The sequence below is a fragment of the Carcharhinus amblyrhynchos genome, chromosome 2 (genome assembly GCF_965287045.1).
Source record: "Carcharhinus amblyrhynchos chromosome 2, sCarAmb.v2.hapA, whole genome shotgun sequence".
Lineage (NCBI taxonomy): Eukaryota > Metazoa > Chordata > Chondrichthyes > Carcharhiniformes > Carcharhinidae > Carcharhinus > Carcharhinus amblyrhynchos.
In genome coordinates this window covers 18,678,635-18,695,564 of record NC_137325.1, presented here as the reverse complement: position 1 = coordinate 18,695,564, position 16,930 = coordinate 18,678,635, and the positions used below count along the sequence as shown (strand labels likewise).

The window sequence follows — 16,930 nt, the reverse complement described above, 5'->3', positions numbered from 1 at the left end:
CCGGGACAAACCCATTCCAGGGCACTCTGCCCTTCCCTATCAGTATCCTGGGGGGTTACGATTTACCAGAAACCAAATTGGAATAACCACAATAAATATGCGGCTATAAGAGCAGGTCAGAAACTTGTAATCCTGCCATGGGTAATTCACCTCCTGAGTGCCTGAAACCTTCTGCACTCTTACCATGTGTGCCTGTGGCATCATGTGACCACTCGGTCTCCAAACTATATTAGATCATCTGCTCAGCTTACTTTCTTCAAGAGAAAAAGAGAGCCAAAATGTTGAATTTTTTTTTCTCCTCCTCTCCCCATCCCTCATTTCTGATATCATCATTCTAAGTCTTGTCCATACCCTTCCAGGTTTATTCTTCCATAAGGTAATTGCCCCTTAGTGTCAGAGGACTAGCTAGGGTAAATTTATGGGGATAGGTTGAGATTGTGAGCAGTGCCGACTCGATGGGCCAAATGGTCTCCTTCTGCACTGTAGGATTTTATGATAATGGCCAGAACTGCAGGCAGTAATTCTTGATACTGATTTAGCACAACTTCCAACTTTTCCTTCTGGAAATAAAACATGATGCTTGATTTGCTGTTTTTAATGGCCTCGCCAACTTGCGGCACAACCTCTAGTGATTGGTGGATTTGAGATCCCATGAGAGTTTGCACCTTCTGGGGAACCAGTGACCATCCTTTACTTCCTTCCAAAATAGATACTGAGGCAAACTGTAGCACCTTAACTGCTGAACCTGCTTCCACATTAATGCTTTGTCATTCTTTCACAAGCAATTCATCTGACTTTGCTGTTTTTTTTAAGATAACACTTGGCAATGGAGTCATCTGGAATGTGCTCCTAAAATTATTTTTGACTCCAAACAAGCAAGTAGTGCAGTAATAGTTTATAATTGTACCAAGTTTATTGGATAGTATCATTTACCATTAAATGTCAGTCTGTGCCTTAAGACCAAAAGTTGGTTTTCGAGCTTGCCAGATAGCTTGCATTACGAAACTAACATTTTGATATTTGTTATCTAGTCCATTGTATTTGGTTGAATGTTGAAGTTTCGCATTTAGTTTTGAAATGCAAGATAAGATTGAGATTGCCTGATTCCAATTAAGCCATGATAAAATCTTGAAGATTAGATTTTACAGTTGATATGAAAGTTATGATGAAGGAACAGACCTTGCTGCATTTTATCTTTGCTCATATTTTGAATGACATCCACTGGATATCCCATTGAACAGTCGTGTCAAAGTGCAGGGGCCACCACTGATAGTTTTGCCATGATATAAACATGATTTGGAGGGTGGGGAAAAGAGGTGGTGGGGTGGGGAACAAGAAGGAAGGAGAAAAGAGTTCAATATTTTTAACTCAGTATTTTTAAATGCAGTTGACAGTATGTGGAATTTCTCCTGGTTATACTAGGATAGCTCTTTCTTTTAATTAGGTTTTAGAGTACACTTTGTCCAAATGCACTGTGATTCTTTATTTGCAATCATGGTGCTGTAAAATAACTCAGCAGTGTTTGTTTAAGATTGTTCCTTGGGTCTAAAAATAGTTTTTCTCTAGCCTTTAAACTTTATGTCACAATAGAATATCGATCCATTTTATGATTACTTTTAAGATGGTGTGGGTTTGTAGAGAAAAAAAATGGACTGTAAACCCTGACAGTAGAGCTATATTGTAGCAGTGTACTAGATATTCATTCAACATAACCTGTAACAAAATAGGGCTACTGTGCTTTGGGTTCTTTGTGTCCCTTGATATACTTCCAGTGAAGACTCAGGCAAGAGGACTGTGAGCACAGTTTCGTTTTATTTTAACGTGGGGGTATCCAATGATCTGTTCCTGGTTTAAGTTGGTTCCTGGCCTAAACAGGTGGTTGTAGTGCTAGACAATGAAACATTTTCCCTCGCTCTCACACTCTGACTCCTTATCTCTGATACAAATCAAGTGAAATCTGGCACTCTCTCTCTATTTCTTCTTCAGGCCGGTTCTCTTCCTAATTAGAAAGCTTGGCTCACTTTTTTGCTTGAGTTGGGGGTTTAAGTCTAGAGGCTTCAGTACAGAACTTAATGCACTGTTGAAAGAGTGCTGCACTGTTGGATTTGTACTCTTGTATACGAAAAGATAAACCATGATTCTCTCTTGAGGGATCCCATGGCACTCTGAAAACAGCAAGGGAGCTATCCTGATACTTGACTGTCACTTCAGTGCAACTGAAGTACCATGTTCCTGTTCAGTTGGGTATTTTGTTCTATTTGACATCCAGATTGGATTAGTTCATTTATACAGAAAACGCAATGTCCTCGCGAACAAATTTTTATGACCTGGTTTTAAAATCTAATTGATTTTGCAATATACTATAGTGCTTTAAATCACATGACTTTTACACTGTGCAGACATTTCTGAAGCAACTGGAAGTCGACAATAAAAACTGTAAAAACATTGATCTATTGGCATCTGTAAAATGATAAGATTGGTATGATAATCTGGGTGTACCTGTAAGATGTATCATCTTTATCATATTATACACATTCTAGTGTGCTGAGATTGTGTAGCTTCATGATAAAAGATGGTGCTGCTTTTATTAATGTTGTCTCCTCTTTGCTCCCTGATCTCTCTTTCTCTCGTATCAAACCAGACATGCTGGTTAACATATTCTTTCCCCTTCCTATCTTTTTTCCACTGTTCAAGTGAGGGCCCGTGACACTCTTCCTGTTTTCAACCACCTACTATGTGTCCCTCAGTCTTTCAGTCCCTTCATAATCTCCAGATCTTTTAAATCCTTGCCCGTTATTGCTAAGTGATATCATTGCTTGGTAATTAATTGCATCTTAATCTTTTGCCTCACTGACCTTTCCTTTCTTTAATAAAAATGAAAATAAATATTTATTTTGGAGACCACCATTTTGCAGTGTGAATTTTAGTCTGTTCACTTGGATTTCCTGGGTTTACTCTTTTTTATATAATTTTAAAAAAAATACAGTTGCATTGTTGATGGCTACCATTTTAGAGCTCCAGCTCCTCAGTCATCTGGGTTCTTGATCTTGAATGTAACTGCGTAAATAATGAGTGTGTGCCAATGGCTCACCAACTGGTCCTACATTGTGGGTTTTGACAATTCAGTTCAGGATGTCAACCCTTGCTAGCAGCATACTATCTTTTGATCTTAACGCAGTAGCTTGTCATATGGACCTTTTGTAACTTTTAGTAACCCTCTTTCCCTAATGATGGGCAACTGAGTTATATTTCTAGTCCATTCATTACTGTCAAGCATTTATGAACTAATTCTGCTTAAACCAAGGACTGAACACTTTTTCTGTGGTGCCATATTGCATTGCGTGTGAGTCATTGAAGTAGTTGGATTTGGCAAATTGGATGTGTGGAGGGTGTGTGTGCAGCTACGATGGTTGGGGTAGTAAACTGAGAATTTGGCCAGATTGTTTCCTCTTTTTTTCTTCTTCTGGTGAGGAAGAAAGCCTTGCTTGCCATTATTTGGTGACAATCCGCCTTCAGAGTATCAGGTATCCATGTGCTGGAGTGTGTAGATATTCCCTCTCCAAACTTTTAACCTGTAAAGATCATCCATTCTCTCTACAATGTAACACTCCTGGTTTGTAAGCAGGCTGCTGAGTACAAAGGAAAAAAACATTGAAATTGGAGCCAAACCATTGTTCTAGGTCATGCTGGAAATCCAGATCTCCCACATCCCACTCCCACCACCATTTGAAAACAGCTATCAGTCAGATTTCACTTCTGATTTATTTTTGTTACACAAGACTTGAGGAGCTGAGATAAAGATCAGGCTTGATTTTACTTGAATGGCAAAGCAGGCTTGTGTGATGGAGAGGCCTATTCTTGTTCTTTATGTTCCATGTGATTCTGTTTGAGGAGCAGACAGCTAATAAAACTCATGAATAATGTTGGTAAAATACTAATTATTCATATAACCCGTAGATACTCTGATTTACATAGAATCTCTACAGTGCTGAAGGAGGCTATTCAGCGTATCGAGTCTGTACTGACCACAATCCCGCCCAGGCCCTATTCCCATAGCCTCACTTAGTTGCACTGCTGACCCTCGGTGCAATTTAGCATAACCAATCAGCCTAACTCGCACATCTTTGGAGCATGGGAGGAAATTGGAGCACCGGGAGGAAACCCAAGCAGATGCGGGGACAAATGTGCAAACTCCACACGGACAGTGACCCGAGGCTGGAATTGAACCTGGGAGCCTGGTGCTATGAGGCAGCAGTGCTAACCACTGTGCCACCACAAATTGTGCGCACATATATAAAAGTGAAGCAATTTGCATCCAAGTCTTCCTGCATTGTGTCCTTTGCAGTATTTCAAGCATCAGTCTAATAGCCTGCACAGCGATAGTGTTGCTGTAGGAGGGCAAATCTCCGTAACATGAAATTTTCATTCATTACGTTATTAGTTATGGCAGTGCGTATGTATAATAATGACCAGGCTTTAAGAAATTGTGAAAATAGAGTGCAAATAAAGTATTCCCCATCAAGCTGCTGACTGCGTTTTGAGAGAGTGAGTTGAATAACCTGAGTAGCAAAAGCAATGAGAATAATAAATTCTGGATAGCAAAAACAGTCATTAGACCCCTCTTTATTCTATGTTGAGGCACATCCCTTCAACACCTTTACTCCGCCACTCATTCACTCAAACTTTTAAAAAAAAAAGTAAAAATAATTAGTTGGAGGAAGGACAATTTAATAGGCTGAGATTAGATCTGGCCCAGGTAACTTCAATTCAAATATTGGCAGAAAGAACTAATTGAACAATGGCTTGCCTTTAAACGAGCAGGTAGTATGTTTTCTTTTCATTCATTCGTGGGACATGGGCGTTGCTGGCTGGCCAGCATTTATTGCCCGTTCCTAGTTGCCCTTGAGAAGATGGTGAGCGACTGAATCACTGCAGTCCATATTCTGTGGGTCAACCCACGATGCCACAGGGGAGGGAGTTCCTGGATTTTGACTCAGCAACTGTGAAGGAATGGCGATACATTTCCAAGTCAGGATGGTGAGTGGCTTGGAGGGGAGCTTGTAGGTGACGGTCTTCCCATATATCTGCTGCCCATGTTCTTCTGGATGGAAATGGTCGTGGGTTTGGAAGGTGCTGTCTAAGGATCTTTGGTGAATTGCTGCAGTGCATCTTGTAGATAGTACACACTACTGCTACTGAGCACTGGTGGTGGAGGGATTGAATATTTGTAGATGAGATGCCAATCAAGTGGGCTGCTTTGTCTTGGATGGTGTCAAGCTTCTTGGGTGTTGTTGTTGCACCCATCCAGGAAACTGGTGAGTATTCCATCACACTCGAGACTTGTGCCTTGTAGATGATGGACAGGCTTTGGGGAGTCAGGAGGTGAGTTGTTTGCCGTAGAATTCCTAGCCTCTGACCTGCTCTTGTAGCCACTGTGTTTTATGTGGTAAGTCCAGTGTACATTCCCACAAGGGGAAAAAGGAAGGACAAATCAAGCCAGACCTCCCTGGCTGATGGAAGAGAGTAAAAAGTCTGACAACACCAGGTTTTAGTTGTGAGATTTCTTACTGTGTTTACCCCAATCCAATGCTGGCATCTCCACATCATGACAAACCTACATTGGTTTGCAGCATATTTTTATCACACTGAAAATTATTCAGCAAATATGGTCCAATCATGGCATCTAATGTCAGGCACGTGGTGTTGTCAGACTTTTTACTGTGTTTACGCCAGTCCAACGCCGGCATACCCACATCATGATGGAAGAGAGAGCAAGGTGAAACAGAAGAGCATGCATCACGGATGTCTGGTTTGTCATACAAGTAAGAAGCAGTCTGAATATAGAAAGTTTTGAGGGGAAATGAAATGAAGGCAGCAAAGATAAGAGTATGAGAAGAGACTGGCAGCCAATAGGAAAGGAATCAAAAGGTCTTCCATATATACATAAATAGTTAAAGGAGGATTGGGCTGACTAGGGACCATAAAGGGAATTAACATATGAAGGTAAAGCGCATGGCTGAAGTACTAAATGAATTCTTCACATCTGTCTTTATCAAGGAAGAACATGCTCCCAAAGGCAAAGTGAAAGATCAATACTTCAGATGCTGGAGGAGCTAAAACTCAGTGAGGTGTTAGAGCTGGATGTACTTAAAAGTTGATAAGTTACCAGGATCGATACATCCAAAAGCATTTGTGGAAGTAAGATAGAAATTATGGAAGCATTGGCCATAATCTTTTAATCCTCTTCAGATACAAGGGTGCTGTCAGATGACTGGAAAATTGTAAATTTATACATGATGTTTAACTGAAGGGCATAAGGATAAGCCCTGTAACTACAAGCCAGTCAGTTTAACCTCCATTGTGAGAACCTTCCTAGAAACAAGATCCTGGAAAAATTAAATTATTTGAACAAATGAGCTGACTTTCTTTAATTAATCCATGAAAAGAAAATTGTGTTTGAACCAATTACTCATTGGGACAAGAGCTTGCAAAACTCGAAACAGTGCCTGACATTAGATGCCATGATTGGACCATATTTGCTGAATAATTTTCAGTGTGATAAAAATATGCTGCAAACCAATGTAGGTTTGTCATGATGTGGAGATGCCAGCATTGGATTGGGGTAAACACAGTAAGAAATCTCACAACACCAGGTTAAAGTCCACCAGGTTTATTTGGTAGTGTGAGCTTTTGGAGCACTGCTCCTTCGTCAGGTGAGTGAAGAGTTCAGTTTACAAACTGGGCATACGGAGACACAAACTCAATTATAAGATAATGGTTGGAATGTGAGTCTTAACAGGTAATCAATCCTGTACAGGTGCAGACAATGTGAGCGAAGAGAGGGTTAAGCACAATTTAAAGAGGTGCAAATTGTCTCAAGCTAGGACAGTTGCTGAGATTTTGCAAACCCAGCCAAGTCGTGGGGGTTACAGATGGTGTGATTTGAGGCCGACCTCGTGTGCGGAACTTGGCTATCAGTTTCTGCTCAGCGATTCTGCGTTGTCGTGTGTCCTGGCTGGAGACAATTCACATCTCTTTAACCTGTGCTTGACCCTCTCTCTATTCATGTTGTCTGCACCTGTAAAGACTTGCTTACCTGTTGAGGCTTGCATTCCAATCATTATATTGTAATTGAGTTTGTTGTCTATGTTTGCCCTGTTTGTGAACTGAACTCTTCACTCACCTGATGAAGGGGCAATGCTCCAAAAGCTGGTGCTACCAAATAAACCTGTTGGACTTTAGCAAGTAGTCTCACTACACCAGGTTAGCTTTGTTAGTTAGGCCTGCGTTGTGGTGCATTTGTGTATACCATAAGCCACATATATTAATTCACAGGGCCTCGTTCTTTGTAGACAGAACATATACGTACGTTGCACCTGTTTCAGCAAAACAAAATAAGTGATAGCCATTTGCTGGTTCATTCCTCAGGGCAATGCTGTGACTTCACAGAGTTAAGCTGCCCTGGTTTAAATTTTAAACATTGCTTGGCATCAACTGGTGTGTTCCCCATGTCCGTGCTTCTACCAATCAGCAATCTCTTCTCATACAATATAAAGTTGTTGTTTCCTCTTGCAATTGTCCTGATGAGTGTGCAAGAAAAAGGTTCAGCAAGATGCCTTTTTTTTTCAGCAATTTACAGATCAATTCATGGCCTCGGGGCCTTTTAGACCCAGACTTCCTTAATACATTTGGCCAAATTCTGTTCCTCTACCTCCTGACCTTTTTGTATAATTTTTCCTTCCCTTACCCCTACTTTCATCTGCAACACTGGTTCAGGCACGATTTTAGTTTTATCTATTAGTGTCACAGGTAGGCTTGCATTAACACCGCAATGAAGTTACTGTGAAAATCCCCTCGTCATCACACTTCGGTGCCTGTTCGGGTACACTGAGGGAGAATTTAGCATTGCCATTGCATTTAACCAGCATTTCTTTCAGACTGTGGGCGGAAACTGGAGCACACGGACACTGGGCGAACGTGACGTGCGGACTCAGCACAGTGACCCAAGCAGGTCCCTGGTGCTGTGGGGCAGCAGTGCTAACCAATGTGCCGCTGACTAAAGTCCCAAGTCTCACCACCTATTTCTAATCTGTTTTTGCTTTCCAGAAGCTCTTCAGCACCCATCTCTCCAGCCAAGCTCCACTCTAATCTTTGCTTTGCTGCTCACTGCCCATTTCGTATGTTGTCTATCCATGAAGCCTCTGGAGATAACTTAAATGCATGATGATGGCAGCAGCAACGAAATATAATAAGAAGTGCAATCTCTACTTCAGATCAATTATGCTAACTCTGCTAAAATGGTTTTTTTAAATGATTAACAATTCAGAGTGCAAACTGCATAATGAATAACACATTAACACGTTGTAAGTGTGCCTTTTGTTGTATGATGTGTTCTGAAGTGCAAATATAGAGTTTGAAAACTAAATATTTATTTTGTTTTCCCAATAATATAACTGGCCTAGAGTATTTTTAATATTCAGGCATAACCAGGGCTGGTATTCTTCGTCAGCATCTGAAGACTTGGTTGAGAAGGCTGATTGGCGTACTTGTGCCCAATGCCTCTTTTATTTAACAACTGCTCCTCACAGTTCTGTAAGCAGAGTTTTTCTCCTAACTAAGATCTGTAGGTCTTACTGGGCTAAAGTTTACATCAATCGTTAACTCCAATTTGTGGTAAAGATTAATTTGCCAATTTACCGTCTTGAGTGAAGAGAGAATGTGTTGCACAGAGGATCCCCGCAACACTGAATGTCTCGCCACGAGACGTACTCGCAGGAAAGGCCATTCGGCCCATTGAGCCTGCACTGACTCTGCAACAGGGCAACTCACCCAGGCCACATCCCCGTAATCTCATGCATTTACCCCATTATTCCCTTCACCAATCGATAGTTACATGGGAATGATGGGTATAGAGGGATATGGGCCAAATGCGGGCAATTGGGATTAGTTTAAGGGCTTGAAAAAAAGGGTGGCATGGACAAGTTGGGCCAAAGGGCCTGTTTCCACTGTTGTAAACCTCTGACTCTACACATCTCGCAACACTGAGGGGCAACTGATCATGTTCTATCCACCTAATCTGCACATGTTTGGATTAGTTGTGGATTGCTCTCGTGAAGTATCAGCATAGATGATGGACTGGATGGCCTCCTTCTGTGCGATAAACCTCTGGCTCTAAATTGCCTGGCTGGAGAGTACAAATGATGTTGTGCACTTCTCCATGGGGAAGGTGGAAAAATTGTATGTTTTTGTGCAAATATACTCTTTTTCCAAAAAAAAAATTTTATAAAAGTAAATAGCAGAATACTTCAAAACTTTAACCAGTGATAGACAGCCAGTGGTGGACTGCACGAGTGATTCGCCTTCATTGTGAGGGCTACAAGATTGAAATCCAAGCTTGTTCATTAACCTTGACCTCATGAATAAGATTGAATACATTTAATAATATTTCTTAACTTTTGAAAATATCTAATCACTTGTACATTAATGGAACTGTCATCAACTTCAATTAGTAAAAACACAATAAATAGTCCAAAGATGTACAGGTTAGGTTAATTTGCCTTGCTGAATTGCTGTTTAACGTCAGATGTGAATAAGTGGGGCTACGAGGATAGGGCCTGAGTGGGATTGTTATTGGTGCAGGCTTGATTGGGTCAAATGGCCTCTTTCTGCACTGTAGGGATTCTGTGATTCACACTTAAGAGGCAGAGGGACGGCATGGTTTTCAGTCAATGTTGCGTGCAATCAGTATGGATCTCCTCTTACTTGTTTATCATTTCAGTTATACCAGTAGGAGAAAGGAAAAAACTACACGGATGGAAATCCGAGAAATGTGGCAACTCTGCACATGGGCAACAATCAACAAAATGAGCTGCAGGTTGCCCATTACTGCTATAAACTCTTCACTCTCTTGAAAGGAACACTTTAAATTGATTCAGTCTTAAACATTTTTGGGAGCATATGTTTATACTTGGAATATTCGTGCCCCAAAGAGTTTAATGTATTTTTGTCAGCATTAAGCAATATTTATTCTTCTGACTTACTGACATTTTTATGAGCCTACAATTCTTTGCACCTTAACCAACAATCATTTAACAAAATTGATCAAAACCTCAGGATGTTCATTGGTTGTAGAAGAGCTTTAGAAGTACTTTTCAGCTGTAGCCACTGTTTTGATGTGTGGTAAGGTCAAGTTACACACAATGTGGTAATGATCAGGTAATTTATTTTAATTATGTTGGTTGGGGGAGATAAATATGGTCTATTACCTAGGGTAGAACTTTCCTGATCTCCTTTTGAAATGGTGTTACATTCAAACGGCAGACAGGATCCAACATCTCATCTGAAAGATGAGAACCTTTTTTTTTAATCGAGTACCTTTTAAGATTATTCCAAAGTATTTCACAGGAATGTTATCAGACAAAATCTGGTACTGACCCACATACATCAGCTGACTGAATATATCTTTAAGCAGGATGGCACGTGGTTAGCACTGCTGCCTCACAACACCAGGGAACTGGGTTCAATTCCAGCCTCAGGTCACTGTCTGTGTGGAGTTTACAGAGGTGGTGTTAGAGAGGCAGAAATCGCTGGTCTTTGCAATAATATAATCAAAAGCTAATCTCAGGATCAAATATGACACCAAAGTTGCAAACAGACTGAGTTAGTTTCAAACACCAAGAGGGTGATGGCTGTGGATAGGAGAGGGGATTGAAGACACTGTGTGAGTGTCTGCCTGAGTTTCCTCTGGGTGTTCTGGTTTCCTCCCACAGTCCAAATATGTACAAGTTAGGTGGATTGACTCTAATTATCCCTTAGTGTCGGGGGATTGGCAGGGTAAATACGTGAGGTCCAAGGATAGGGCCTGGGTGGGATTGTTCAGTGCAGGTTTGATGGGCTGAATGGCCTCCTTCTGCAGTGTAGGGTTTCTATGATTCTCTGAAGTGCTTGGTCAAAATTGGCTTTTGAGAAGTATGTGAGAGAGAGAAAGAGAGAGAGACAGAGACTTATGGGAGGAAATACCAAAAGCTTGGGACCAATGATAAGGTGAAGGAAATCAGGAATGGACAGGGAGCCAGAAATGCAGATTTTTAAGCATTGTGGCAGATGACTGAGATGGAGAGGGTGGCGACTGGAGGTGGATTTAAACAGGAGGATGAGAATATTAAATTTGGAATGGGAGTTGATCACGGAAGGCACGTGTGATTGGTCAACAGGACTTAAGAATAGACACTAGTGGAGTTTTTGATCAGATGACACTGATGTTTTATTCTCGTAAAAGGGACCTGAGGGGGCAACTTTTTCATGCAGGGTGGTGTATCTATGAAATGAGGTGCCAGAGGAGGTGGTAGAGGTGGGTACAATTACAATATTTAAAATTATATTTGCATAGGTACATGGATGGGGAAAGGTTTAGAGGGACATGGGCCAAACTCGGGCAAATGGGACTAGTTCAGTTTAGGAAACCTGGTCAGCATGGACGAGTTGGGCTGAAGGGCCTGTTTCCATGCTGTACATCTTCAACTAGTGTTGCACCCTCTGACTCAGCATCCGTATGGCCATTAAAAGCACGACTGAGATCCACTGATTTGTTCGAGAGGGTATTGAAGAATATGAAACAAAAAAAAGGTGCAGATCAGCTACAATATAGTTAAATGGCAGAACAAGATCTGAAATAGAAACAGAGAAAATGCTGGAAAAACTCAGCAGGTCTGGCAGCATCGATGGAAGGATTTTCTATCATAGAATCCCTAAAGTGCAGAAGGAGTCCATTCAGCCCATCGAGTCTGCACCAATCACAATTCCACTCAGGCCCTATCCCCATAGCCCTAATTATTTACCCTCCTCACGCCCTGACACTAAGGGGCAATTTAGCATGACCAGTCCACCTAATCCACACATTTTTGGAGTGTGGGAGGAAAGCCACGCAGACACAGGGAGAACATGCAGACTCCACACAGTCACCCAAACCAGGAATCAAACCCAGGTCCCTGGCACTGTGAGGCAGCAGTGCTGCATACTTTCTGTTTAACTTTAGCCTTTGCTACCAGGCTTCCGTTTTAAAAAATAATTAATAGGTGACTTATATACATTTAGCCAGGTCATATGAATTCTAATGTTCAGTGAACTCTGCAGATTAACGGTATTAAAAAAACATATTTTCTCACTTTGTGGGAGCTGGGTATCCAACCGCATTTATTATTTCAGCACAAAAAGACCATGAATCCTACTATCAGGGACTAATGCACTGAATGATCTTGCTATATATTTGCGACAACTGACCTTATTACTCGCAGTCCTATACTACATGCAAATTAGTGAGCTGGGATTCCATCATATCGGCTATTCATTTCTTAACTTTTCTTTTAAAGGTGACCTTTGCAACTTGCACTTTTTAATGCAAAATCTTGATCTTAATGTGTTTTTGTTTGTGAATATTAACCTGTGTGGTGAGAGCCTGATACCACCACTGCAGAAATCAAGGGTTCTTTTATCAGTTCGGGTTAAATAGCTGCTCTGTTAAGGCGGCATGGTAGTACAGTGGTTAGCACTGCTGCTTTACAGTGTCAGGGATCGGGGTTCAATTCTCCGGCTTGGGTCACTGTCTGTGTGTCGTTTGAACGTTTCCCCCGTGTCTGCGTGGGTTTCCTCCCACATTCTGAAAGACATGCTGGTGAGATGCATTGACCCAAACAGAGATGCTGGACTGTAGTGACTGGAGGAATTTCACAGTAACTTCATTGCAGTGTTAATGCACGCCTTACTTGTGACTAACAAATAAACGTTTTATACCCCTGTCTGTTTAACGCGTCCAGTGCTTTCTGGCAAGTCACATAGCTACACGTGTTTATGTGGTCTGTATGTTGAGATCTGAACCTTTTCAAGTGCTGGGAAATGTTTTTTTTGTTCAAACTTTGGAGAGTTAACTTTGACAGACAAGAGAGAATGGGGCAGAATGCAGCTTACCCTGGAAGGATAGCCAGGGATGGTGCTAGCTCTTTCTCTCTCTCTCTCTCTCTTCCCCACTCTGCGTGAAAGCAGGCGACACACGTTCTTGCTTTTCAACCAGGATCCTTAGGGATTTGTAATAGTGGTTGGGGAGCTGCTTTCATTCAACTCTGACCCAATTGACAATTTGGTCTCTTGCTCTCCCCCCGGGGGTTAAATAACACCAACAGGTCTTTGGGATGGACCCAGGAATGTGCAGGTAAAAATAGCGACTTTCTGCAAAGGAGAAGCCTTAACAATCCACCTGGAATTGAAGGAAAGGCGGCACTCAATCAGACTGGAAGTGACAGTCAGTGAGTTGAACAGGAGGGAGTGGGGTAGCTCCCGGGGTGTAGTTGTTGGGTACTGTAATTCTGTCCCAGGTGAGACACTGGCTCCACCTCCTCCTCTTTTTAATTGACCGGCTTTATAAATGGAGCACCTTCCAGCTTTGCCTGGAACACACTCGAGCCGGCATCTGATCGCGGAGCAATCCCGGACAACATGGGCAAAGCGGGGAGCCAGTGTGCGGGCAACCGCTGTATTTGGTCCCTTGCGCTGCTGGCCGCCGGCTGCTCGGCAGCAGGAACCTTCAGCCCCAGTGAACCCAGTGCGGAGCTTCGGAGCAGTTCACAGAACTGCAGCAACCCCGGCTACCAGATCGTCTTCTTTGATTGGGAGTATGTGAAGGAGCCCTACATGATTGCAGTCTGGATCTTAGTGGCCGGTTTAGCTAAAATTGGTGAGCAATTTGTGGGGGGAGGAGGGGGGTCTTCACTAGACTCTCTCATAAGGGGCTGCCAACTAATGCCAACTAATTTTGGATTAGGACATGGTTGAATGTAAAAGAACTTTCTTTGGAGTTGATATTTTGGTTAGATAATTCTAGGTATCGATTTCTTGTGCATCTTGGAAGGTCTGTAAAGAGATACATCAGATCCGTTATTTCAATGGATACCAATAGGTAATCATTACGGCATCTGCCAGACTACTGCCTGACCAGCTTTCTAACCTTGATGACGTACAAATGATCTCTCTCTTTCTTTCCATCTGAAGAAGTTGACCCTTCTGAGAGAGAGAGAGAGAGAGAGTTTCATGGACTTGGACTGGTTGCACATCTTGGCTTAAGTTGCCATTTGTTGAGTCTTGATTATTGGCATGAAACAACCATGGGCTTGTTTCTCTGTTAATTTCAACCCTGGCACATTCTCTTCTCTTTCTGCCTCCCAACACTTACCCACTTAGTGGGCACTTCCAATAATTCTACCTGTGGTACCAAATTTAACTTGCTGCAAAAAATATCCTAGTGATGAAAGATTGTTCGAGGCAGTTACATGAGTAGTGTTTGATTGCTCTATCATGGTAAATTATTCCCTCTTGGCTGGAAGTTAAGAGGAATAAGTTTGGTGACCTGTCTCCAATGAGATGAAATTGAGTTACTCTAGAATTATCAGTAACATCAGTCCAGGAATATATGGCCCTAAGAATATTTAAGTTAATTTATTCGTGTCACGAGTGGGCTTATATTAATTAACGTTGCAATGGAGTTACTGTGAAAATCCTCTGGTTGCCACACTCCACATGGAGGAAGAATTTAGTCTGGCCAATGCACCTAACCAGCATGTCTTTTGGACTGTGGGAGGAAACCAGAACACCCAGAGGAAATGCACGCAGACACTGGGAGAATGTGCAGGTTCTGTACAGACAGTGACCTAAGCCAGGAATTGAACCCAGGTTAATGAGCAGTGCTTGCCATTAGTTACACTTCTCCGTGCCCCTCTAATCATCATGATGTTTCACATCATAGTTTGCAGTGCAATTTGCTGTAAGTCTGAGATTAAAAATGGTGCGCACTTTCTACAGGACATCTGAAGTCTTGAGTGAATAAAGGCAAACAACAGTGTGCCTCCTTTTAACCAATCCAGTTGAAGGATTGTGAAATGAGCAATGCAAGACTGGGAGTGGAACAAGAACATGTAAAATGGATGAATTCAGTATCTATTCCAATTGGGTGCTGAAAGAGAAATAAAAAGAGGAGAAAGAAGATTGGATTGAGAGAGTTTTAAAAAATGGTTTTCATTTAAACCTCAAAGATCTCCAATAAAGGTTAAAACTTGAAAGAGATGAGATATGTTACGGTAAATTTTCAGTGCCAGAGAGAGTGGCTAGAAGTAAGTAACAGTTTTCATGCTGTTAAAAAGTAAGTTGTGGTGGATTTATTTCAAATATACAGTACAAAAACAGTAACTTTGTCATTTTAATGCACTTGAACAGGGAACCAGACTGAGGTGCCACTTTTGTGAAACTAAGCAATGCACCTCGGAAAACCACTTCTCAATTTTCTGCATTTAATCATACATTTTCTCTCGACTGAAGTTTCTTTGGCATTTGCACTTAATGGGGCATGCTATCAACTTTGCTATTAATTTGATGGCACTTTTTGATCCAATATAAATCCAGCTTCCAAAGTGTTGGCTACTCTTTTCCCTCCTAATTGAAGCCAATTGTAGGAACCATCCCTCTATTTGGAGAACAACTGAGTGAATGAATCAGACATGAACCATAAACATTTCCTAATCAGCAGAGATTAACTAATCATGTTTACCAACAGAGCTTAGGCTGGGAATTGCCCAGTGAATTCATCTTGTTGGCTCATATTTTAAAATTGAAGCATTTTTAGTTCCTTTTTCGAATTATTTAGTTTTGCATTCAGATTGCCCTTTTTAATATCTAAGAACTAATAACTTGCTGTTGTGTTTTGCACAATTGACTGGACAAATGTTACTGAAGATGTGCTTTGGACAGCTTTAGGTCAGATCTGACAAAAGGTCATCCTAACTCGAAACGTTGGCTCTATTCTTTCTCCACGGATGCTGTCAGATCCAGGCATAAAGGCATCCAGAATATCCAGGTATAAAAGGCATCCTTTGATGCTTTCAGTTTCCACATGGCGGCACGGTAGCACAGTGGTTAGCACTGCTGCTTCACAGCTCCAGGGTTCTGGGTTTGAATCCTGGCTCGGGTGGATGTGTGGAGTTTGCACATTCTCCTCGTGTCTGCGTGGATTTCCTCCGGGTGCTCCGGTTTCCTCCCACAGTCCAAAGATGTGCAGGTTAGGCTGATTGGCCTTGCTAAGAAATTGCCCCTTACTGTCCAGGGTTGCGTAGGTTAGAGGGATTAGTGGGTATAACGTGTAGGGATATGGGGATAGGGCCTAGGTGGGATTGTGTTCGGTGCAGACTCGATGGGCTGAAGGGCCTCTTTCTGCATTGCAGGGTTCTATGAGTGATCTGCTGAGATTTTCTGTTTCCATTCAATTGTGGTGAGATGGGGCAATGCTGGATATGGTACTTGATGTTGTTTTGCAGATGACCAAGGAAGTCTTTGGCATTCCCAATTTTGCTTTCTTTGAAAACTAGCGCTTGATTCCATGGCCACTCGCTCACTGTCATCTCATTGTCCTTCATACACGGGCCTATGCGATGAGTGTCATCAGGCTACTTCTCCCACTGGAGATTGGCAGAACGAAAGAAGAGGAGTGTTGCAACCAATTATAGTGAACAATGATCTGACCAAACTACTTAAATTTTAGGGGAGAGAGGAGAAATTGAGATCAGTTTTAGTGGCTTAATAATCTCACCTGATGCTGAATTAGAAATTTTTATCGGTCTATACTATAGATCATGCAGGATGCCCTCTTTCATCAGGACAATTTTGTAAGGGCAGGTGGGAATGTGGCAGGGAGAAGGTTTCCAAAATTAATTTTCTGGGAAAATGACAGTTCAGTGAATATTGAAGCAGTGTTCACTAACACTGTGAAAGATGTGTCCTAAGTTTCTAGACAAGCTTCCTCTTTCCCTGAAGACATTCAGGGCTTTTTTCTTTTTGCAGCTGCCATGCTATTCAGCTTGAGGTTGGATGCTGAATGGATTTTTCTTCCTATGTG

General features: G+C 41.8%; 1 protein-coding gene across 2 annotated transcripts in view; it reads left to right on the top strand.

Moving 5' to 3' along the window:
- The window catches only part of slc9a3.1 (solute carrier family 9 member A3, tandem duplicate 1), a 127,348-nt gene that overhangs the window by 27,178 nt on the left and 83,240 nt on the right, over positions 1-16,930 (top strand). Inside the window, exon 1 of one of the 2 annotated variants that reach the window (XM_080202996.1) lies at positions 13,431-13,726. The exons of the other annotated variant lie outside the window; for it this stretch is intronic. Within the exon in view, the coding sequence (XP_080059122.1) occupies positions 13,489-13,726 (238 nt within the window). The 5' untranslated portion in view covers positions 13,431-13,488. Of the gene's footprint in view, positions 1-13,430; positions 13,727-16,930 lie in introns of those variants that run through there. 2 annotated transcript variants of the gene reach the window in all.